Source organism: Pristis pectinata, chromosome 13 (assembly GCF_009764475.1).
Source record: "Pristis pectinata isolate sPriPec2 chromosome 13, sPriPec2.1.pri, whole genome shotgun sequence".
In the NCBI taxonomy this organism is placed as follows: Eukaryota; Metazoa; Chordata; class Chondrichthyes; order Rhinopristiformes; family Pristidae; genus Pristis; species Pristis pectinata.
Genome location: NC_067417.1, coordinates 638,895 through 664,155, shown reverse-complemented (window position 1 = coordinate 664,155; position 25,261 = coordinate 638,895). Strand labels below are relative to the sequence as shown.

The window sequence follows — 25,261 nt, the reverse complement described above, 5'->3', positions numbered from 1 at the left end:
GGCAGCAATACCTCCAGCATGATCATTCTCAACACTGGTGCCCCACAAGACTGCATCTTCAGCCCTCTACTCTACTCCCTATATACTCATCACTGCGTGGCCAGATTCTGCTCTAACTCCATCTACAAGTTTGCAGGTGACACCACCGTAGTAAGCCGTATCTCAAATAATGATGAGTCAGAGTACAGGAAGGAGATAGAGAGCTTAGTGACATGGTGTCATGACAACAACCTTTCCCTCAATGTCAGCAAAGAAAAAGAGCTGGTCATTGATTTCAGGAAAGGGGGCAGTATACATGCACCTGTCTACACAAACAGTGCTGAGGTCGAGAGGGTTGAGAGCTTCAAGTTCCTGGGAGTGAACATTACCAATAGCCTGTTTTGGTCCCACCACGTAGACACCATGGCCAAGAAAGCTCACCAGCACCTCTACTTCCTCAGGAGGTGCAAGAAATTTGGCATGTCCCCTTTGACACTCACCAACTTTTATCAATGCACCACACAAAGCATCCTATCTGGATGCATCATGGCTTGGTATGGCAACTGTTCTGCCCCGTACCACAAGAAACTGCAGAGAGTTATGGACACAGCCCAGCCTCCCCTCCATGGACTCTGTGTATACCTCTCGCTGCCTTGGTGAAGAAGCCAGCATAATCAAAGACCCCACTCACCTGTGTCATTCTCTCTTCTCTCCTCTCCCATCAGGCAGAAAATACAAGAGCCCGAGGGCACATACCACCAGGCTCAAGTACAGCTTCTATCCCACTGTGATAAGACTATTGAATGGTTCCCTTATACGATGAGATTGACTCTTGACCTCACAATCTGCCTTGTTTTGACCTTGCACCTGATTGCCTGCCTGCAATGTACTTCCCTGTAGCTGTGACACTTTACTCTGTACTCTGTTATTGTTTTTACCTGTTCTACCTCAAAGCACTCTGTACTAACTCAATGTATCTGCACTGTGTAATGAATTGATCTGTATGAACGGTATGCAAGACCTCGGTACAAGTGACAATAATAAACCAATACCAATACTTCATTGGGAGTATTCTACAGAACCCCCAATAACAGTGGAGACAACGAGGAGCAGATCGTGAGGCAGATTTTGGAGAGGTAAAAATAACAGGGTTGTTGTCATGGGTGATTTCAACTTCCCTATTATTGATTGGCACCTCCTTAATATAAAGAGGATAGAAAGGGCAGAGTTTGTTAGGTGTTCACACGCCCACTAGAGGAGAGCCATTCTGGACCTGGTACTAGGCATGAGCCTGATCAGGTTTCAGATCTCTCGGTGGGAGAGCATTTTGGAGATAGTGACCATAACTCCTTGACCTTTACCATAGCCTTGGAGAGGGATAGGAGCAGACGACATTGGAAAGTATTTAATTGGGGGAGGGGGAATTATGATGCTATTAGGCAGGAACTTGGAAGTGGAAATTGGGAACAGATGTTCTTGGGGAAATGCACAGTGGAAATGTGGAGGTTGTTTTGGGAATATTTGCATGGTGTTCTGGATAGGTTTGTCCCATTGAGACAGGGGAAGGATGGTAGAGTGAAGGAACCGTGGTTGACAAGAGATGTAGAACATCATCAAGAGGAAGAAAGAAGCTTACCTAAGGTTTAGAAAGCAAGGATCAGACAGGGCTCTGGAGAGTTACAAGGTAGCCAGGAGGGAGCTTAAGAATTGACTCAGGAGCGCTAGAAGGGGGCATGAGAAGGCCTTGGTGAGTAGGATTAAGGAAATCCACAAGGCGTTTGACACGTATCTGAAGAATAGGAGGATGACTAGAATGAGAGTAGGACCGATCAGGGATAAAAGAGGAAACATGTGCCTGGAGTCAGAACAGGTAGGGGAGGTCCTTAATGAATACTTTGCTTCAGTATTCACCAGTGAGAGAGACCTTGATGTTTGTGAGGATGCCATGCAACAGGCTGATACGCTAGGGCATGTCGATGTGAGGATAGAGGATGTGCTCAAACATTTGAAAAACATTCGGATAGATAAGTCACTGGGGCCAGACGGGATATATCCAAGGTTATTACGGGAAGCAAGAGAAAAGATTGCTGCGCCTTTGGCACTGATCTTTCTGTCCTCACTGGCCACAGTAGTAATACCAGATGACTGGAGGGTGGCAAATGTTGTTCCTTTGTTTAAGAAAGGAAGTAGAGATAACCCTGGGAATTACAGACCAGTGAGTCTTACTTCAGTGGTGGGCAAATTACCGGAGAAGATTCTTAGAGACAGGACTTATGAGCATTTGGAGAAGCACAGGCTGATTAGGGACAGTCAGCATGACTTTGTGAGGGGCTGGATGTGCCTCACGAGCCTGATTGAATTCTTTGAGGATGTGACAAAGCACATTGATGAAGGTCAAGCAGTGGATGTGGTGTACATGGATTTTAGTAAGGCACTTGATAAGGTTCATCATGGAAGGCTTGTTCAGAAAGTCAGGAGGCATGGGATCCAGGGAAACTTGGCTGTGTGGATTCAGAATTGGCTCGCCCACAGAAGACAGAGGGTGGTGGTAGATGGAGCATATTCTGCCTGGAGGTCAGTGACCAGTGGTGTTCTGCAGGGATCTTTTCTGGGACCCCTGCTCTTTGTGATTTTTATAAATGACTTGGATGAGGATGTGGAAGGGTGGGTTAGTAAGTTTGCAGATGACATGAAGGTTGGTGGTGTTGTGGATAGTGTAGAAGGTTGCTGTAGGTTACAAGACATTGATAGGATGCAGAGCTGGGCTGAGAAGTGGCAGATGGAGTTCAACCTGGAAAAGTGTGAAAAGATACACTTTGGAAGATCGAATTTGAAGGCAGAATAAAGGTTAATGGCAGGACTCTTAGCGGTGTGGAGGAACAGAGGGATCTTGGGGTCCACGTCCATAGATCCCTCAAGGTTGCCGCGTAGGTCGATAGGGTTGTTAAGAAGGTGTATGGTGTGTTGGCCTTCATTAGTTGGGGTATTGAGTTCAAGAGCTGCAAGGTGATGTTGCAGCTCGATAAAACTCTGGTTATACCACACTTGGAGTATTGTGTTCAGTTCTGGTTGCCTCATTATAGGAAGGATGTGGAAGCTTTATAGAGGGTGCTGAGGAGATTTACCAGGATGCTGCATGGATTGGAGAGCATGTCTTATGAGGATAGGTTGAGTGAGCTAGGGCTTTTCTCTTTGGAGCGAAGGAGGATGAGAGGTGACTTGATAGAGTTGCACAAGATGATAAGAGGCATAGATCGAGTGGAGAGTCAGAGACTTTTTTCCAGGGTGACAATGGCTAACACAAGGGGCCATAATTTTAAGGTGATTGGAGGAAGGTATAAGGGGGATGTTAGGGGTAAGGTTTTTTTTACACAGAGAGTGGTGGGTGCATGGAATGCACTGCCGGCAGAGGTGGTGGAGGCAGATACATTAGAGACATTTAAAAGACTCTTAGAAAGCCACATGAATGATAGAAAAATAGGGGGCTACGTGGGAGGGAATGGTTGGATCGATCTTCGAGCAGGATAAAACGTCAGCACAACATTGTGGGTCGAAGGGTCTGTACTGTGCTGTAATGTTCTATGATAGACAGGAGTTACAACGAGGCAGTCACACCTAGGTTGCAGGATGCAGGTAGCTGGGTTACCGTCAGGAGAGGAAAAGAGGATAGGCAGTCAGTGCAGAGTACCACTGTGGCTGTTCCCCTCAATAATGGGGGGGAGGGGTGGGAGGACAAGACCTACCGAAGGAAAGTCACAGCGGCCAGGTCTCTGGCACTGAGTATGGCTCTGTGGCTCAGAAGGGAAGGGGTGGGAAGAGAAATGCAGCAGTGATAGGGGATTCATTGGCTAGGGGAACAGACAGGAGATTCTGGGGACGTGAAGGTGGTATGTTGCCTTCCAGGTTCCAGAATCAGAGATGTCTTGGATTGAGTACATAGCATTCTTAAGGGGGAGGGTGAGCAGCCATTGGTCATGGTACACATTGGCACCAATGACATAGGCAGGAAGAGTGACAAGGTCCTGCAAAGTGAGTTCAGAGAGTTAGGTGCTAAGTTAAAAGACAGAACCTCCAGGGTGGTGATCTCCGGATTGCTACCTGTGCCGTGTGCTAGTGAGGCAAGAAATAGGAAGAGAGTGCAGTTTAACATGTGGCTAAGGAGATGGTGCAGCAGGGAGAACTTCAGATTTGAGTATCACTGGGTTCTCTTCCAGGGCAGGTGTGACTTGTACAAATGGGATTGTTTGCACCTGAACTGGAGGGGGAGGGGAACCAATATCCTTGTGGGAAGGATTGCTGGGGGGGGGGTTTAAACTAGAGTTCCAGGGAATGGGAACCAGAGTAGCAGGGCAGCAAGTGGGGTGGCTGTGGGAAAAGTAGATGTTAAGCCTACAACGAAAGACAGAAATCGACTGGTTGATGAGCATGGTGGGACTAATGTACTGAGATGTGTCTATTTCAATGTAAGGAGTATTGTAGGTAAGGTAGATGAACTTGGAGGATGGATCAGCACATGGAATTATGATGTTGTAGCCATTAGTGAGACTTGGTTGCAGGAGGGGCAGGACTGGCAGCTCAATGTTCTGGGGTTCTGAAGTTTTAGACATGATAGAGAGGGAGGTATTAAAGGGGGAGGATTGACACTACTCATCAGGGAAAACGTCAAGGCAGAGCTCAAAGAGGACATATTGGGGAGTTTGCCTACTGAGGCAATATGGGTGGAATTGAGGAATAAGAAAGGGATGACCACATTAATGGGACTATAGACCTCCCAATAGTCAGTAGGATTCAGAGGAAAGATAGGACTGGTCCTCGGTTGAGATTCTAAATTGGAGTAAGGCCAATTTTGATGGCATCCAAAGGGATCTGTCAGGTGTGGATTGGGATCGGCTGTTTTCCAGCTTGGTAAGTGGGAGGCTTTCAAAAGTGAAATAATGAGAGTACAAAATCTGTATGTTCCTGTTAGAATAAAAGGCAAGGTTAGCAGGTTTAGGGAACCTTGGTTATCAAGGGATATTGAGGCCCTGGTAAAGAGAAAGGTGGTGCGTATCAAGTGTAGGCAGTTGGGATCAAATGATGCGCTTGAGCAGTATAAAAAATGCAAGAGGATACATGAGGTTGCTCTGGCAGACAAGATAAAAGAGAATTCCAAGGGCTTCTATAGCTATTTTCAGAGCAAAAGGATGGCCAAGGACAAAATTGGTCTTCTTGAAGATCAGCGTGGTCATCTACGTATGGAGCCGAAAGAGATGGGGGAGATCTTAAATGAATTTTTTGCATCTATATTTACTCTGGAGACAGACACAGAGACTATAGAACTGAGGTAGAAGAGTAGTGAGGTCATGGACTGTATCCAGATTACAGAAGAGGGGGTGCTGGCTGTCTTGAGACAAGTTAAGGTGGATAAATCCCTAAGGTCTGACGAGGTGTCCCCTTGGACATTGTGGGAGGCTAGCGCCGAAATTGCAGGGGCCCTGGCAGAAATATTTAAAACATCTTTAGCCATGGGTGAGGTGCCAGATGACTGGAGGATAGCTAATATTGTTCAGTTTTTCAAGGGTTCTTAGAATAAGTCAGGAAATTATAGGCCGGTGAGCCTGATGTCAATCATGGGTATATTATTGGAAGGTATTCTAAGGGACAGGATATATAAGTATTTGGATAGACAGGGCCTGATTAGGGGTAGTCAACATGGCTTTGTGCATAGTAGGTCAGGTCTAACCAATCTTATAGAGTTTTTCGAGGAGGTTACCAAGAAGGTCGATGAGGGAAAGGCAGTGAACGTTTTCAAAGGCCTTGCTAAAGTCCACGTAGACAAAGTCCCACATGGGAGGATGGTCCAGAAAGTTAAGTTGCTTGTTTTCAGGATGAAGCAGTCAATTGGATTTAATACTGGCTTAGCGGGAGAAGCCAGATAGTGGTAGTAGATGGTTGTCTCTCTGACCGGAGGCCTGTGACTAGTGGTGTGCTGCAGGGATCTGTGCTGGGTCCGTTGTTGTTTATCATCTATATTAATTATTTAGTTGATAACATGTTAAACTGCATCAGCAAATTTGCAGATGACACCAAGATTGGTGGTGTAGTGGACAGCAAGAAAGGCTATCAAAGCTTGCAGCATGACCTCGGCCAGCTAAGTAAATGGACTGAAAAATGGCAGATGGAATTTAATTCAGTCAAGTGTGAGGTGATGCACTTTGGGAGGACAAACCAGGGTAAGACTTAAACAGTGAATTGTGGGGCCCTGAGATGTGCAGGAGAACAAAGGGACCTGGGAATACAGATCCATAGTTCCTTGAAAGTGGCATCACAGGGTGGATAGGGTCATAAAGAGAGCTTTTGGCACTTTGACCTTCATAAATCAGGGCATTGAGTACAGCAGTTGAGATGTTATGCTGAAGTGTACAAGATCCTGGTGAAGCCGAATTTGGAGTATTGTGAGATCACAATAAGCTTTAAAGAGTGGAAAGAAAATTTACAAGGATGTTGCTAGGACTTGAAGACCTGAGTTCTAGGGAAGGGTTGAATAGGTTAGGACTTTATTGCCTGGAGCGCAGGAGAATGAGTGGAGATGTTATGGAGGTATAGAAAATTATAAGGGGTATAAAAAGGGGGAAAAGCCTGCATGCACTCACCCTAAAGTTGGGTGAGACTAGAACTAGGGGACATAGGTTTAGGGTGAAAGGTGAAATATTTCAGTGGAATCTGAGGGGAAATTTCTTCACTCAGAACATTGTGCGAGTGTGGAATGAGCTGCCAGTGGAAGTGGTTGATGCGGGTTCAATTGTAACATTTAAGAGAGGTTTGGACAGGTACATGAATGGGAGGGGTTTGGAGGGACATGATCTGGGTGCAGGTAGATGGGACTGGGCAGAAGATCTGGCAGCATGGACTAGGTGGGCCGAAGGGACTATTTCTGTGCTGTAGTAGTCCTCTCTGACTCTATCACGGCAATGACTCTGCCTCCACTTCTCTCTGGGAGAGAAAATATCAAAGATTTACAATCCTCAGGTAAGAAATTTCTTCTCATCTCTGCCTTACATGAGTGATTCCTTATTCTGAAACTATGCAACATGGTTCCACATTTTCCCATGGGTGGAAACATCCAACCTGCAGCTACACTCTCAAGTAGAAACACAAGAGAATGTGGTTTACGGAATCTGGAGCTAGACCTCGATGCAGATCCTGATGTGGGGTCTCAAACCAAATGTCAACTGTCCCTGCTGCCTGACTGCTGTTGCTCCAGCAGTTTGTTTTTTTACTCTCAAGTATCCTCAGAATCCTAAAGATTTCAATAAGATCACCTCTCATTCTTCAGAATCAGATTTATTATCACTAACAAATAAGGTGAAATTTGTGTTTTGTGGCAGCAGTACAGTGCAAAGACATAAAAATCTACAAATTACAAAAATAAATAAATAGTGCAGAAACAAAGGCATAACAAAGTAATGTTCATGGTTTCATGGATCACTCAGCAATCTGATGGAGAAGGGGAAGAAGCTATTCCTGAATCGGTGAGTTTGGGTCTTCAGACTCAAGAAGAGTGCATATCTAACGGTGAAGTGTCACCCAAACTAACTGCCATGGGAGTTCACTTCAGCTATCCTGACAGTAGTCTATGTCCCACCGCAGACGGACATGAAGCCTGCACTCAATGAACTATATACTCTGTGGTCAACAGCCTTGAATGGGATACCCTGAGACCCTCTTCATCATTGCTGGTGACTTCAACCAGGCCAACTTTAAGAGTGTATCATCAAAATACTACCAGCACCTCTCCTGTCCCACTAGGGGCCCAAACATCCTTCACCATTGCAATACAAACAAAGATGTCGACCGAGCCATCCCCATCCACACTTTGGTAAATCAGAGCATGAGGCTGTGCTCCCTCTCTCTGAATATAAACAGAAACTGAAATGGGAGGATCTTGTCCAGAAAGTTGTACAGTGCTGGTCCGAGGAAATAGATGAGCTTCTACTTGACTGCTTTGAGTCAGTAGACTGATCTATGTTCAAAGACTCAGCTGCCAGCCCAGATGAGTATGTCACCACCATCATGGACTTTATCAGTAAGTGTGTTGAGGACTGTGTACCAAAGAGGACAATCCAGATACCATGGATGAACTGGGAGATTCACTCCCTATTGAAGTCTAGGACTGCAGCATTCACATCAGGTGACCCTGACCTAGACAAGGAATTGAGATACGACCTCCGTAAAGCTATCAGAGATGCCAAGAGAGACTATCAGTCCAAAATCAAGTCCCAAACCAGCTGTCAGTTATGGCAGGGTTTACACGCTGTAACGGGCTACAAAACGAAGTTGGGCAACATCGCTTACAACAGCGCATCCCTTCCCAATGAGCTAAACGCATTCTATGCACGTTTTGAACAGAAGGGGATTGGAATGTCACCACCCACCCCTACAGCTTTCAATGCACCTGAACCCACAGTCACTGTTGTGGACGCAAGATCAGTTTTCCAGAGTGTGAACCTGCGGAAAGCACCTGGCCCAGATGGTGTCCCTGGCCGTGTCCTCAGATCCTGTGCAGATCAGCTGGCAGGGTATTTGAAGACATTTTTAACCTCTCCCTGCTTCAATCTGAAGTTCCTATCTGCTTTAAGGAGACCACTATCATCCCAGTACCTAAGAAAAACAAGGTAATGTGCCTTAATGACTACTGCCTGGTGGCTCTGACATCCACCATCAAGAAGTGCTTCGAATGCTGGTCCTGGCACACATTAACTCTAGCCTCCTGGAAAACCTTGACCCACTGCAATTTGCAAACTGCCAAAACAGGTCTACAGCAAACACCGTATCCCTGGCCCTACACTCAGCTCTGGAGCATCTGGACAGTAAAGGCACCTGTGTTAGACTATTTTTTATTGACTACAGCTCCACCTTTAATACTATAATTCCAAGCAAACTCATCACCAAATTACAAGACCTGGGACTCAACACCTCCCTCTGTAACTGGATCCTTGACTTTCTGACCAACAGACCGCAATCAGTGAGGATAGGCAGCAACACGTCTGCCACAATTATTCTCAACACTGGTGCCCCACAAGACTGTGTCCTTAGCCCTCTACTCTACTCCCTACACACTCACGACTATGTGGCCAGATTCTGCTCTAACTCCATCTACAAGCTTGCAGATGATACCACAGTAGTGGGCTGTATCTCAAATAATGATGAGTCAGGAAGGAGATAGAGAGCTTAGTGGAAATGGTGTCATGACAACAACCTTTCCCTCAATGTCAGCAAAACAAAAGAGCTGGTCATTGACTTCAGGAAAGGGGGCAGTGCACATGCTCCTGTCTACATCAATAGTGCTGATGTTGAGAGTTCTAAGTTCCTGGGAGTGAACATTACTAATAGCCTGTCTTGGTCCAACCACGTGGACACGATGGCCAAGAAAGCTCACCAGCACCTCTACTTCCTCAGGAGGCTAAAGAAATTTGGCATGTCCCCTTTGACCCTCACCAGTTTTTATCGATGCACCATAGAAAGCATCTTGTATGGACACATCACGCCTTGGTACAGCAACTGCTCTGCCCGTGACTGCAAGAAACTGCAGAGTTGTGGACACAGCTCAGCACATCACGGAAACCAGCCTCTCCTCCATGGACTCTGCAATTCTCGCTGTCTCGGTGAAGCAGCCAACATAATCAAAGACCCCACCCACCCCGATATTCTCTCTTCTCTCCTCTACCATCAGGCAGAAGATACAAAAGCCTGAAAACCCATACCACCAGGTTCAAGACAGCTTCTATCGCATTGTTGAACGGTTCCCTGGTATGAAAAGATGAAATTTTGACCTCACAATCTACCTTGTTATGATCTTGCACCTTATTGTCTACCTATACTGCACTTTCTCTGTAGCTGTTACACCTTATTCTGCATTCTGTTATTAACTTGTACTATCTCAATGCACTGCGTAATGAATTGACCTGTATGAACAGTATGCAAGACAGGTTTTTGACTGTACCTTGGTACATGTGACAATAATGAATTGATTCCAATTCCCAGATGGTGAGGATCCTTAGTGATGGAGGGTTGTGCTCGTGATGGAGCTGGCTGAGTCTACAACCTCTACAGCTTCTTTCGATTCTGTGCATTGGAGACTCCATAGTAGGCTGTGATGCAACCAGTCAGAACGCTCTCCACTGTACATCTATAGAAATTTGTAAGAATCTTTGGGGACATATGAAATCTCCTTAAACTCCTAATGAAGTAGAACCATTGGTGTGCTTTCTTCATGACTGCATCAATGTGTTGGGCCCAGGATAGATCCTCTGAGATGTTGACCCCCAGGAACTTGAAGCTGCTCACCCTTTCCACCACCGACCCCTCAAATGAGGACTGGTGTGTGTTCTCCCGACTTCCCCTTCCTGAAGTCCACAATCTTGCTCACGTTGAGTGCGAGGTTGTTGTTGCGACACCTCTCAACCAACCAATCTATCTCACTCCTGTAGGCCTCCTCATTGCCATCTGACATTCTACCAACAATAGTGGTGTCATTAGCAAATTTACAGATGTTGTTTGAGCTGTCTTAGCCACACAGTCAGGAGTGTAGAGAGAGTAGAGCAGTGAGCTAAGCATGCATCCTTGAGATGCGCCTGTGTTGATAGTCAGTGAGGATGAGATGTTATTGACGAACTGCACTGACTGTGGTCTCCTGATAAGGAAGTCGAGGATCCAGTTGTAGAGGGAGGTACAGAGACACAGGTTTTGAAGATTGGTTATTAGTACCGAGGGAATGATGGTATTGAATGCCGAGCTGTAATCAAGAAACAGTAGCCTGATGTACGTATGTCTTGCGGTTGTCTAGAACTTCTTCTAAACTCTAATGAATTTAGGCTCAACTTGCTCACATTTTCTCTGTCTTCTCTCCCTCTCTCCTTCCTTCCCTCCCTCCCCCACTGTGATAAGACTATTGAACGGTTCTTTTACACAATGAGATGGACTCTGACCTCACGATCTACCTTGTTGTGACCTTGCACCTTATTGCACTGCACTTTCTCTGTAGCTGTGACACTTTACTCCGTACTGTTATTGCTTTTACCTGTACTATATCCATGCACTCTGTACTGACTCAATGTAACCGCACTGTGTAATGAATTGACCTGTACGATCGGTATGCAAGACAAGATTTTCACTGTACCTCAGTATAAGTGACAATAATATACCAATACCTTACCCCCACTCCACTAACCTTCCCATTCTGGCTTCTGCCCTCATCACTTTCCAGTTCTGATGAAGCATGTCGACCTGAAACATCAACTGTTTATTTTCCTCCATAGATTCTGCCTGATCTGCTGAGTTCCTCTAGCACTTTATGTGTGTTTATCTTAGTTCTATGCTCCTTGCCTTTGAGAAGTCTTCCTATTTGCTTTCTGTAATTGCAGGCTAACTTTTTGTGTTTCGTATACAGAGATCCCTTTTCCCTCTGTAACACATAGTTCTGTAGCCTTTCGACAACTAACCAATATTCTGCTTTCCTATAGTCCCTGCCAACATGGATAGCCTCAAATTACTTTACATAATTGTATCCTCATGCATTAGCTCTGCTACTTATCATTTTATTGTCGGTAAATCTGGTCAGAATGCACTTTAGGGCGAACAAATTATGGGAAGACTTTGAGAGGGGCAGAGATTAATCAAGGATACGACTTTGGATGTGTTATGGGAAGGTGGCCTTCGACAGCTGCAGCTCCATTCAGGAGGCAGTGGCTGGCAGACAGCGAGTTCCAGAACACCGGGATAGCAGGGAGGGGGCGAGGGCAGACTGGGAGGGAGAAATGGGGGGCAGGCAGGAATGGACGGGAGGTAAGAGGGAGGGTGAGGAGATGGAGGAGCGGACGGGATTACCAGCACCGGTCCACCGGCTGCCATCAGCGACCAGTCGATCCACCCACTGCTCTTCCTGCGCCGGCCTTTGGTGTGGGGGCCGAGCCGGCGACGGGGGCTCTGGAGCCCGCTGCACTAACGCTCCCGGGCCAATGGCATGTACCGACCTCCCCGCGGGACCGCAGGCCTCCCACAGCCTTACCCAAGCCCCAGCGTTACCCAGGCAACGAATGGTCCGAGCCAATCCGCCTCCCCCGGACCTCGCTGGCTCCGACCGTTGTTCCGCCCGGACTCTTGGTTCACTTTCGGTCTGGCAGAGCTAAGGTGAAGTCCGCGGGAAATGGCGGTGTAGTTGGCAGAGGGAACGTCGCTCACCTCAGCCCCTTCTCCCCCTCCGGCCTCGGGAACTGCTGAGCTCTGACTGCCTTTCCAGCTTGAAGTGTGTTCACGGTGTTTCAGGTCGGACCTGGAATGACCGAAACTGTGAGACACCTAATCCACAGCAGGCCAGAAGCAGCGCCCGTCCCCCGCTCAGCCACACTGCCTCCCTCCCCTCCCCACCGCCTCCCCCTCCCCTCCCCTCCCCACCCATCCCCACCCCTCCCCTCCCCACCCATCCCCACCCCATCCCCTCCCCACCGCCTCCCTCCCCTCCCCACCCATCCCCACCCCACCGCCTCCCTCCCCTCCCCACCCATCCCCACCCCACCGCCTCCCTCCCCTCCCCACCGCCAGGGATCACCTTCCCAAATCCTGGGCTCGGGGCAGAGGTGGACAGACATATATAATTCCTCAACCACTGGTTTTATAAATCTAATGATGTATTTTATCTAAATCTGCAGGGAGGACGGTAGTAAAGCTGGACTGTGGGTTGTACAATGCTTTCCAGATTCTTGAAAAGCACACCTGAATCAGTATTTCAATACTATGTCCAGTGCAGGATGGTGTATGTGCAGGGGCCGACATACACCATCCGTAAAAGTCTGCAGAGGAGTCTGGGTACAACACCATCCTCGTTTGCAAGAACAGAACAGGTCTTCACCAGGGCTGCTAACTTTGCTGACAGACTTGCTATTGTGGATGATCATGGACGTTACACATACAGGGATCTGTACAGATGCAGCCAGGACCTTTCAAGGAAGATTCAGAGTGCTTTGGGCTGTTCAGATGGTGACATCAAGGAGCAGAGAATTTCAATCCTGTGTCCAAATGATGTTTCTTTTGTCATTGCGCAGTGGGCCTCCTGGATGAGTGGTGGTGTGGCAGTCCCGCTCTGCAGGAAGCATCCAGCTCCAGAGCTTGAGTATGTTGTTCAGGACTCTCAGAGCACTTTAATCATTGTGGAGGAAGACTGTGTAGAACAGATTACACCAGTTGCTAATAAACTGCAGGTGAAATACCTTCCATTATTTAAGTCCCACCGATTTGCCACCGATATGCAACCAGAGCGATGTGCTGGGGCTCCAGTGGCAGATGCTAACTACGTTGTCACAGACTGGAAAGCCAGAGGAGCCATGATCTTGTACACCAGTGGAACAACGGGATGGCCCAAGGGAGTCCTTACCACGCATGGCATCCTGCGGAGTCAGGTGATTTTCTACCTTCGCTGATTTTCTTCCTTAATCCATTTACTGAACTCTGCTGCTTTTCAGCAGATTTTTAGGAGCTATATTCAAATGTACAGTCCTGATTTGCTGGCCTCAATGTCAACCCCTTTTCCCTGTGGAAGAGGTAAAATTGTTTGGGGGGGGGGGGGGGGGAAGGAAAATATGGTGAAATGGAGTACTTCATCAGCATTTAAATTGGGCTCCTGACATCCCAGCATATTCGTGCTTACAGAATCAAACCACTCAGCTAATGTTCCCCACAATCTCCAGATATGCCTGACATATTCTGGCTGTGGTCCAGAGGTGACAAAGGATGAAACGACCATGTGAGTCTTCAACATGGATTCTGGACTCCTTAAAATCTCATGGCAAGGAAATTCCCTTTAGATTACCACCTGCTACTTACTTCTCTCAGGGGGTAGTGAATCTCTGGCGTTCTCTGCCCCCAAGAGTGGGGAGGCCAGATACTAGATACATTTAAGGTGAAGATAGATAAATATTTGAAAGATCGAGGGTTATGGGGAACTAGCACAGAAGACAAGTTGAGGCCAGCAAAGATCAATCATGATCACATTGAGTGGAGGGGCTGAGTGGACTACGTTTTTGTGTTATTGTCTTCTCCGAGGTGATGAACATTTTGTGTTTAACAGCACTTAGAAGAAGCACTGAGGGTAGCAAGGGCACACAACATATTCTACACTTCATTGAATATATACGGATAGTTCAGGATGATATCCAGGATTTTGCAATGGGAATTAGACAGTTAATGCTGTTGGGTCTATTCTTGAGCTATCTGGCTTTTTACATTTTATTTACTCACCTTTGTGCAATATTCCTTCATTCCATCACCTAATAAAAATGTCTTAACTTGCAATGGAACCCTAGAATCTCAGCCTCTGGGAGAGAGAGCTCCAGGTTTCTGCTCACCTTTGTAAAGTAGCAAGAATTGCGGATATGCTTTCTGTGATTTTCCAGGCGTAAATCATTGACAGGGAAGGTTCTTTGAGTCCTGTTTATTGCTACACACATTAGGATATTTTCAACATTGTTCATGTGTTGCTGTTATCAGAAAGACCATTTTCATATGTCCTGAATACCCATTGCAGAGTGTTTTATCTATGAAACTTTTCAAGTGGTTTGTCAGAGTCCCAGGTAAGGCTTGGTCCAGTGTGCAGAATCTACATTTGTATTAGGTTTATCTTTGAAATTGACCTGCTCCACACATATTCTGTCCTCTTTGTGCCCTGGGATCTGATACGGACATTGGTTCGTGTTGGGCTCCCTGGTGTCTCACCCCTCTTGCCCTGTTGACAGTCAGTAACTCAAGTAATGACCTCCTCGTACTCGCGTCACATTCAATGGTGTACAAACCTGAAAACAAAACTGCAGTGGTTTCTGATAAGTGACCAAATGGGCAGTCTATTCCCAAGAACATGGAACACTACAGCACAGTACAGGTCCTTCGGCCCATAATGTGTGCCAACATTTTATCCTGCTTCAAGATCTATCTAACCCTTCCCTCCCACATAGCCCTCCATTTCTCTGTCATTCATGTGTCTATCTAAGAGTCTCTTAAATGTCCCTAATGTATCTGCCCCCACAACCTCTGCTGCCAGTGCATTCCATGCACCCATAAAAAAAACTTACCCCTGACATCCCCTTTATAGTTTCCTCCAATCACCTTAAAATTATGTCCTCTCATGTTAGCCATTGTCATCCTGGGAAAAAGTCTCTGACTGTCCACTCGATCTATTACCTTTTATCATCTTGTACACTTCAATCAAGTCACCTCTCATCCTCCTCCTCTCCAAAGAGAAAAGCCCTAGCTCACTCAACCTATTCTCATAAGACATGCTCTCCAATCCAGGCAACATCCTGGTAAATCTCCTCTGCACCCTCCCTAAAGCTTCCACATCCTTCATATAATGAGGCGACCAGAACTGAACACAATACTCCAAATGTGGTCTAACAAGAGGTCTGTCGAGCTCTTTACCATCAGCTCATGGCTATTGAACTCAATACCCCGCCTAATGAAGGCCAACATTCTATACGCCTTCTTAACAACACTATCATACTGCGTGGCAACCTTGAAGGATTTATGGACGTGGACCCCAAGATCCATCTGTTCCTCCACACTGCTAAGAGTCCTGCCATTAACCTTGTATTCTGCCTTCAAATTCAATCTCCCAAAGTGTATCACTTCACACTTATCTGTATTGAACTCCATCTGCCACTTCTCAGCCCAGCTCTGCATCCTATCAATATCCTGTTTTAATCTACAGCAACCTTCTTTGAAGGCAATTTTGAATTTCTATCTAAACCCCGAAGCAGAAGGATGACGGGAGTGTGGCCGGCGAAGATTTAAAATTTTCAGCCAGAGACCCAGCAATCTCTTCCTTTGCCTCCCATAGCAGCCTGGATAAATCTCATTTGCTCCTGGGATTTACCCATCTTTGAGCCCACTAAATCATTGGTACCTCCTCTTTATTTATGGAGATGTGCACTAGAATTTCAGCTTCCCCTTCACTGAATTCTCCAACTGCAAAGTCCTTTTCCTTGTGAATACCAATGAAAAGTATTCCTTGAGGACCTCACTGATACCTTCTGGCTCCACACACAGATTGCCCCTGTTGTCCCTAATGGGCGCTACCCTTTTCCTGTTTATTTTTTTCCTTAATATAAAATGCCTTCAGATTTACCCTTACCCTCTTTGCCTTTATAATTTCCTTTCTTAAGTGAGCTTGATGTGCCTCCAGTCTTCAGTGCTATACACCTGCTACGTGCTTCCTTTTTCCTCTTTATCCAACCCTCAATATCCCTCGACATCCAGGGTTCTGGATACTTGCTACCCTCGGCTTTTACACTTACAGGAACATGATAGCCCTGAACTTTTGTTTTTTCTCCTTTGCATACTTTCCCCTGTGCAGATGTAGACTCACCTGCCCATAGATGCTCCCAGTCTGCCTTTGCCAAGTCATGATTTATTTTAATTAGATTGGCCTTCCCCCAAAGACCTTTATTCCTGGTCTATCTTTGTCTTTATCCAAAACCACTTTAAAATATATGATGTTATGGTCACTCTCTCCAGAAGGTTCCTTCACTAACACTCTGTCCACCTGACTGGCTACATTCCCAAGACAAAGTCTAATAATGCTCCTTCCCTCATTGCTCTATCTACATACGATGTCAAAAAGCTCTCCTGGACATACCTCAGAAAATTTGCCCCCTCTGATCTGATTATGTTGAGGAAATCCCAGTTAATATTTGGGAGATGGAAATCCCCTCGTACAATTTTTAATCACATCTCTCTGCTATTTGCCTATGTATCTGTTCCTCTATTCTGCTGAGTTCTTCCAGCAGATTTTGTTGCTCCAGATTCCAGCATTTGCAGTTTCTTGTGTCTCCATCTGTTCCTGTATCTCCTATTGATCGTTAAGTGGTCTATAATACACTGCCAGCAAAGTGACAAAACCTTTTTGTTCCTAATCTCTACCCACATGGCCTCATTTCAGGAGCCGTCTAGGATAAACTCCCTCAGTACTGAAATAATGCGTTCCTTGACTAACAGCGCAATGCCGCCTCCTCTTTTACATCCCCCTCTGTCTCGCCTGAGAATTCTATACCCTGGAGATGATGGTGTTCCCATGGGCCTGCTGCCCTCGTCTTTGGCGGTAGAGCTTTCGGGTTTGGGAGGTGCTGTTGGAGGATCCTGGACAAGTAACTGCAGTGCATTTTGCAGATGGTGCTCACTGCAGCCACTGTGCACCAGTGGTGGAGGGGATGAATTTTAAGTTGTGGATTGGGCACGATGAGGAACTCAGCAGGCCAGGCAGCATCCATGGAGAAAAGCAGGCGGTCAACGTTTCGGCTCAGGACCGAAGATAGGAAAAGGCAGAAGCCCAATATATAGGAGGGAAAAGCAGAGCAGTGATAGGTGGACAAAAGAGGGGACGAGGGGTGGGCACAAGGTGGTGATAGGTAGATGCAGGTAAGAGGTGGTGATAGGCAGGTGCAGGGGAGGAGGGGAGAGCAGATCCACCAGGGGATTGGTCAAAGGTAAGGAGGGAAAAAAAGGTTACTTAAAAAAAGGGTTAGTTAAAGTGGGAGAATTCAATGTTCATGCCATTATGCTTGGAATTCTGGCAGTGGAGGAGGCAGAGGACTGACATCTGTGATGGAGTGGGAGGGGCTTGACAGCCGCTTTGTTCTGAAGTGAGTTGAGCTTCTTGAGAGCCATGGTGCAAGCTTCATCAAGGCAAGTGCAGAATATTCCATCAGGCTCCTGACTTGCAGATAAGGGAAAGAATTGCAGTGTTGGGAGGAGAGGTATACCTAGGCTCTGACTACTCTCATACCCACAGTAATTATAGTTCTGTTTCTGACCCTTATAGTGATAGTGGATCACTATATAGTGATAGTGATGACCCTGATAGTGGACACGGCATTGAATGTCAGCGTAGGTGTTTGTTGGAAATGATCATTGCCTGGCACTTTTCTGGCATGAATACTACATCACTTGTTAGTCCATGCCTACATGTTGTCTACCTTTTACTGATTGCAGGCAAGGACTGCTGTGTTTGCTGGGGAGTTGCGAATGGAATTGAACATTATGCAATCCTCATTGAGCATCCTCCCTTCTAACTTTATGGAAGGAATGTCATTGGCAAAACAGCTGAAGATGGTTTGGCCTTGAGGAACCCTGCAGTGATGTCTTGGAGCTGAGATGATTAATCTCCAACAAACACAATCAGTTCCCTCTGTGCAATGTTGAGATGGTTTTGGCATCTATTGGCTTTCATTGTGCCCACTCCCGGACACATCTCTATTTAATGCTGATGTGATATCACCGAAGTCAACTTTCATTTCACCTTTGGAACTCAGCTCTTTGGCCATGTTTGGACCAAGTCTGTGACAAGGTCCAGATTAGAGTGGTCTAGCATTACAGATTCCATGTACAAGAGTTGGTATTTCAGACAATACTACAGCCTGTGTACATGATTTAGTATTGCAGGCACTGAGTGTTCAAGTTGGTATTTCAGATGTTGGATGTGAGCTGGACTTGAGTACTTGGTACACTAGCATTCATTACATACACTATATAGGCGCACATATTCTAGAAGGGTGGATATGTGAATTGGTATCAAAATCACCGTGTGTGTTAGTGTTAAGGTTGCTTAGTACGTGTGTTAATACTACAGGGTGTGGTATGAAGAACCAACAACATTTGCCATTCTGCAGATAACCTCCCTGGTGAAGCAGTGGGAGTGGAGCAAAGACGACGTAATCCTGCATGTACTACCCCTACACCACCTGCATGGAATCCTCAATAAACTGCTGTGCCCACTCTGGGTTGGTGCCACCTGTGTGATGCTGCCAGAATTCAATGCTCAGCGGGTAAGTAGGGAGCACTTCTAAAGATGTGAAGGAGAATGAGTGTTTAGGAATAAGGTTGCAAAATTCACTAATAATTAACAAATATTTAGTTTGATTCTGTAATCCACTTTCCTGCACCATGTCAAATACAAATAATTTGAATAAGTATCAGAGACTGGATAGTGCACTGTAAATTGTCTGAGAGTTTGACTGTGTCTGTTGAATAGGAGAACTTGTAAACCTAAGGAGACCACACAGCCACACAAGCCTGGTGTTCCGCTCAGTGAGATAGCTGATCTGTATACTGCTGATCGTATTGCTTGTCATATATATTAATGATTTGGATGAGAATGTGTGTGGCATGATTAGTACATTTGCAGATGACACCAAAATTGGTGGTGTGTTGGACTGAAGGAGGTTAAGGTTACAAAAGGATATTTATCACTGGGAAAGTGGGCAAGGGAATGGCAGATGGAATTTAACACAAGTGTGAAGTGATGAATTTTGGGAAGTTAAACCAGGGCAGGACATACACAGTGAATGTCAGAGCTCTGGGGAGTGTTGTAGAACAGAGACCGGGGAATACAAGGACATAGTTCCCTGTAAGTGGTAACACAGGTAGACAGGGTGATGCAGATGGTGTATGGCATGCTTGCTTTCATCGAATGTGTCATTGAGTACAAGAGTTGGGACATCATGTAACAGTTGTACAAGTTGTTGGTTAGGCTGCACTTGGAGTATCGTGAGAAGTTCTGGTCACCACTCCATTGGAGGGAAGTGATTAAGGTACAGAGGGTGCAGGAAAGATTCACAAGGTCGTTGCCTGGACTGGAGGGCTTGAGTTAAAAGGAGAACCAACTGACTTAGCCCTAACCACTACAGTTTAGCAACACTTTGACCACTTTGCATTAAAATGGACTTTTTTTTGTTCTCATTGTGTTCTTTCTTGTAAAAAAAACTGTGTACAATTTATGTTTAATTTATGTTTTTCTTGTGAATGCTGGTTATATGATGCAATGTGCCTGTGATGCAGCTGCCAGTAAGTTTTTCATTGCACCTGTGCACACATGTACGTGTGCTTGTGACAATAAACTCGACTCTAACTTTGGACTTTGAGTCTGGATAGGCTGGGACTGCCTGGAGCAAAAGATGAAGGATCACCTTATTGAGATTTATAAAATGATGTGGGGCATAGATAAGATGAATGTGCAGTCTGTTTCCAAGGGTAGGGGAGTTTAAAACTCTAGGGCATAGGTGTAAGGTGGGAGGGGAAAGATTTGAAGGGGATCTGAGGGGCATTTTTTTTCCCCCAAACAGAGGGTGGTGGGTGTATGGAATGTGCTGTCAGAGGAAGTGGTAGAGGTGGGTACAATTACAGCATTTAAAATACATTTTTGGACAGGTTCATGGATAGGAAAGGTTCAGAGGAATATGGACCAAATGCAGGCAAATGGACTAGTGTAAATATGCATCTCGGTCAGCATGGATGTGTTGGGCCAAAGAGCCCGTTTCCATGTTGTATAACTCTGAATTTACATCAATCCATAACCATTAATATTCTTGACCAGCAGAAATCAGATTTAAACAGTTTAAGGTTTAAAATAATTTGTTGAGCCAGCTGTTTGAGAGAGGGCTTTCAATACTTCTGTAACTGTGTGAAGAAGTGCTTCTTAACCCCATGAATTGCTTGGGTCTGATTCCGTTAAATCCCCTCGATCTAGACCCTAGATTGGACCACAGGGAAGGGGGGCATTAAGCCCATGGTGTCTGTGCCTGTTGAAAAAGAATCTAAGCCCACTTTCCCTTGATGTGCATCCCTCCAGGTACTGTTTAATCTGATAAAAGTTTCTGTACTACCACTTATAGGCAATGAGTTCTAGACCTCCAACCTCCCTGGGTGAAAATATTTTCCCTCCTCTCTAATTCTTTACAAATTACTAGAAATCTAAGCCCCTGGTTTCTGATTCCTCTGTTAAGGGAACTGGGCAAATCCGACTGTGGTAACTGTAGCAGGGTCTCCCTGCCTCTGTCCCAGGGAAAGTTCTCTGCAAAGCCAGTGGCTGAAGAGCTGCTCCTGAATCAGTGTAGATTTTGTCCATGCAAAGGCATAGTAGATATGAACTTCACCATGTGCCAACTCCAAGGAAAATACAAGGAGTAGCACCAACATAGCCTTAGTCAATCCTGATAAAGCTTTTCACTCAGTTAACTGGGAGGGACTGTGGAGTACCCTCCTCAAATTTGTCTGCCAACAAACTTTCATCCCCATTTTATGTTTGCTTCATGTATTCAGACACCAGATGCCTTTGTACCCCAGCTGCCAACTTCTGTGGGAAGAGAAGCAGAGTTAAAGTTCACTTGTTGCCCAGGAAACCTTGTATACAGCTTGTCCCCATGGGCACCCTGGTTTTACCCTGTCTGAGACTGCTCCCTCCCCCACCCTCCCTGCAGCTTAACAAGCTTGTTGTGTCTCCTCAGTTCTGGTGAAGGATTTTCAACCTGAAACTTGAACTCCGTTTCTCTTCCCACAGATGTGGCCTGACCTGCTGAGTATTCCAGCGTTGTTTTCATTTTGGATTAGCAGCATTTGCAGTTTTTTTGGATTTCAAGATTTTTGTGGTTCTTTAATTTGGATGTCAGGTACTTATATTTTGAGCATGACGACTTCTTTTGTCCTGTACATATTGTGGGTTCCCACATGGACCACAACAACTGGGTCTTTGCTCTCCAGCCCATCTTTCCCTGTCTGTATACTCTGTATTCTCTATGTAATCCAGTCTGCACTCTGTTGTACTGTTTGTCCTCCTGACCCCTACATGTTCCGATTCAGTCAGAAGTCTTACAAACAGCATCTTGAGAGGCCTTTTGGGGTAACAAAAAAAAAATCAATCATTCCTTGCCTTTACCTACCAGTTAGTTCCAGTATGTAGTATTGATCTCTGTTTGAATATCACACAGTGTATGGTTTGAGGAATGCTCCACATCTGAGGATTGCAAGCTGGAATGTTGTGATAGGTTCTGGATGTTAATTGCTGGTCAGGGTTGGGGAAACTAAAGTCACTGAGTTTCAGCCCCTCACCTTGTTGACATTCAGAAAGCCTGACTATTTCCAGCTCTGAGTTAAGGTCAAGTTTATTGTCATGTGCAGAGGTACAGTGAGGTACAATGAGAAACGTTCCTGCAGCAGTATCACGGGTATGTAGGTGCAGACAACACATAGAACAGAGTCATACAGCACAGAAACAGGCCCTTCGGCCCAACTCGTCCACGTCAATCAAGACACCCATCTAAACTAGTCCCATGTGCCTGCGTTGGTCCATATCCCTCTAAACCTTTCCTATCCATGTTCCTGTCTAAATATCTCTTAATTGTTATTGTACCTGCCTTAACCGCTTGCTCTGGAACATAAATTATGCAACAAGAAAAAGACTATGCAAAACAAGATATTAGTGCAAAAACAAACATGTCTCAACCAACTGCCTGTAGAGTCATAAAGTCACACAGCATGGAAACAGGCCCTTTGGCCCAACTGTTCGATGCTGACCAAGACACCCATCAAGCTAGTCCCATTTGCCCTTTTTTGGCCCATATCCCTCTAAATCTTTCCTATGCATGTACCTGCCCAAGTGTCTTTTAAAATGTTGTTAATGTACCTGCCTCAACCACTTCCTCTGGCAGCTCATCCTATATATGGACCACACTCTGGGTGAAAAAGTTGTCCCTCAGGTTCCTATTAAATCTCTCCCTCTCACCCCAAACTATGCCCTCTAGTTCTTGATTCCCCTATCCTGGGAATAAGTGTGCATTCACCCTATCTATGCCCCTCATTACTTGTACACCGTTGTAGGCTGCATCTCAAACAGCGATGAGTCTGAGTACAGGAAGGAGATAGAGGGCTTAGCAGAATGGTGTCATGACAACAACCTTTCCCTCAATGTCAACAAAACAAAAGAGCTGGTCATTGACTTCAGGAAAGGGGGCTGTGTACATGCACCTGTCTACATCAATGGTGCTGAGGTCGAGAACTTCAAGTTCCTGGGAGTGAACATCACCAACAGCCTGTCCTGGTCAAATCACATAGATGTCACGGCCAAGAAAGCTCACCAACACCTTTACTTCCTCAGGAGGCTAAAGAAATTTGGTTTGTCCCTTTTGACTCTCACCAACTTTTACTGATGCACCATAGAAAGCATCCTATCTGGATGTATCACAGCTTGGTACAGCAACTGCTCTGCCCAGGACCACAAGAAGCTGCAAAGAGATGTGGACACAGCCCAGCGCATCACGGACAACAGCCTCCCCTCCTTGGACTTGGTCTTTACCTCTCGTTGTCTTGGTGCAGCAGCCAGCATAATCAAAGACCCCACCCACCCGGGACATTCTCTCTTCTCTCCTCTTCCATTGGGTAGAAGATACAGGAGCCTGAGGGCACGTACCACCAGACTTAAGGACAGCTTCTACTCCACTGTGATAAGACTATTGGATGGTTCTCTTATACAATCAGATGGATTCTGACCTCACAATCTACCTTGTTGTGACCTTGCCCCTTATTGCACAGCACTTTCTCTGTAGCTGTGACACTTTACTCTGTACTGTTATTGTTTTTACCTATACTACCTCAATGCACTCTGTACTAACTCAATGTAACTGCACTGTGTAATGAATTGACCTGTACGATCGGTTTGTAAGACAAGTTTTTCACTGTACCTTGGTACAAGTGACAATAATAAACCAATACCAATACACCACCATAAGATCACCCCTCATTGTCCTATGTTCCTGCTCAACTTCTCTCAATAACTCAGTCCCTCAAGTACTGGCAAATCCTTGGAAATCTCCTCTGCAGTTTAATGGCACCTTTCCTATAGCAGGGTAACCAAAACTGAACACATTTTGAATGTGGCCTCACCAACATCTTGTACAACTGCAACACAAGATCCCAACTTCAGGCACGTTAGTGTAACACTATTACAGCGCCAGCGACCCAGGTTCAATTCCATCCACTGTCTGTAAGGAGTTTGTACGTTCTCCCCATGACTGCGTGGGTTTCCTCCCACATTCCAAAGATGTACAGGTTAGGAAGTTGTGGGCATGCTACGTTAGTGCTGGAAGCGTGGCGACTTGTGGGCTGCCCCCAGAACACTATGCAAAAAGATGCATTTCACTGTGTCTCAATGTACATGTGACTAATATCATTGCCCTGTCTGATGTCAGTGTGCCAAAAGCCTTCTTCACTGCCCTGTCTACCTGTGATACCACTTTCAGGGAACTAAATACTTGTACTCCCAAGTCCCCCTTCTACAACATGGACCTGCTATTCACTGTTGAAGTCCTACCCTCATTTGTCTTCCAAAAGTGCAACAACTCACATTTATCTGAATTAAACTCCATTTGCCATCCCAGGTTTTTCTTTCCAGCCCTTCTTAAATGAAGGCCCAACATTAGCCGCCCTCCATTATTCTGACACTTCACTCGTCACCAACAATGCATACATCTCAGACAGGGCTCCTGCAATTTCTTCTCTAGCTTTCCACAGAGTTCTTGGATATACCTGATCAGGCCCCGGAGATTTATCACGTTACAGTTGTACAAAAGTTGGGGGGGCTACACTTGCAGAATTGTGCACAGTTCTGGTTGCCACACAATAGGAAGGATGTGATTAAGCTAGAGAGTTCAGAAGAGATTCACAAGGATATCAGAACATAGAATATTACAGCACAGGAACAGGCCCTTCAGCCCACAATATTGTGCCGAACTAAAACACCTAACTAAACTAATCCCTTCTGCCTACTCCACTACCACCCCGACAGCACATTCCAGGCACTCACTACTCTCCATGCAAAGAAAATTTGCCCCACACATCTTTGAACTTACTGCCTCTCACCTTAAATGCATGCCCTCTAGTATTAGACATTTCGACCCTAGGAAAAAGATACCAGCTGTCTATGCCTCTCAATCTTACAAAACTCCATCAGGTCTCCTGTCAGCCCAAGTTTGTCTAACCTCTCCTTATAGCATATGCCCTCTAATCCTGGTAAACCTCTTCTGCACCCTCTCCAAAGCTTCCACATCCTTCCTGTAATGGAGAGACCAAAATTGAAGATTGTGGCCTAACCAGAGTTTTATAAAGCTGCAACATAACTTCCTGACTCTTGAACTCGATGCCTCAACTAATAAAGGCAAGCATGCCATAGGTCTCTTTACCACCCTATCAACCTGTGCAGCCACTTTCAGAGAGCTGTGGACTTGGACCCCAAGATCCCTCTGTACATCAACACTAAAGGGTCTTGCCATTAACAGTGTATTGTCCCTTTACATTTGATCTCCCAAAGTGCAACACCTCACTCTTGTCCTATTAAACTCCATCTGCCATTTCTCCACCCATATCTGCAACTGATCTATATCCTGCTGTTATCTTTGGCAATCCTCTATGCTGTGCAACAACGCCACCAATCTTT

At 45.7% G+C, this 25,261-nt stretch overlaps 1 protein-coding gene across 4 annotated transcripts in view; it reads left to right on the top strand.

The window, feature by feature from the left end:
- Window positions 1-12,086: 12,086 nt before the first annotated feature.
- The window catches only part of acsf3 (acyl-CoA synthetase family member 3), a 64,350-nt gene continuing 51,175 nt past the window's right edge, over window positions 12,087-25,261 (top strand). The window contains exons 1-3 of one of the 4 annotated variants that reach the window (XM_052028623.1): window positions 12,087-12,147; window positions 12,666-13,412; window positions 18,669-18,824. In XM_052028623.1, the coding sequence (XP_051884583.1) occupies window positions 12,702-13,412; window positions 18,669-18,824 (867 nt within the window). In that variant the 5' untranslated portion in view covers window positions 12,087-12,147; window positions 12,666-12,701. The other 3 variants (XM_052028622.1, XM_052028625.1, XM_052028624.1) reach the window with 3 other exon arrangements.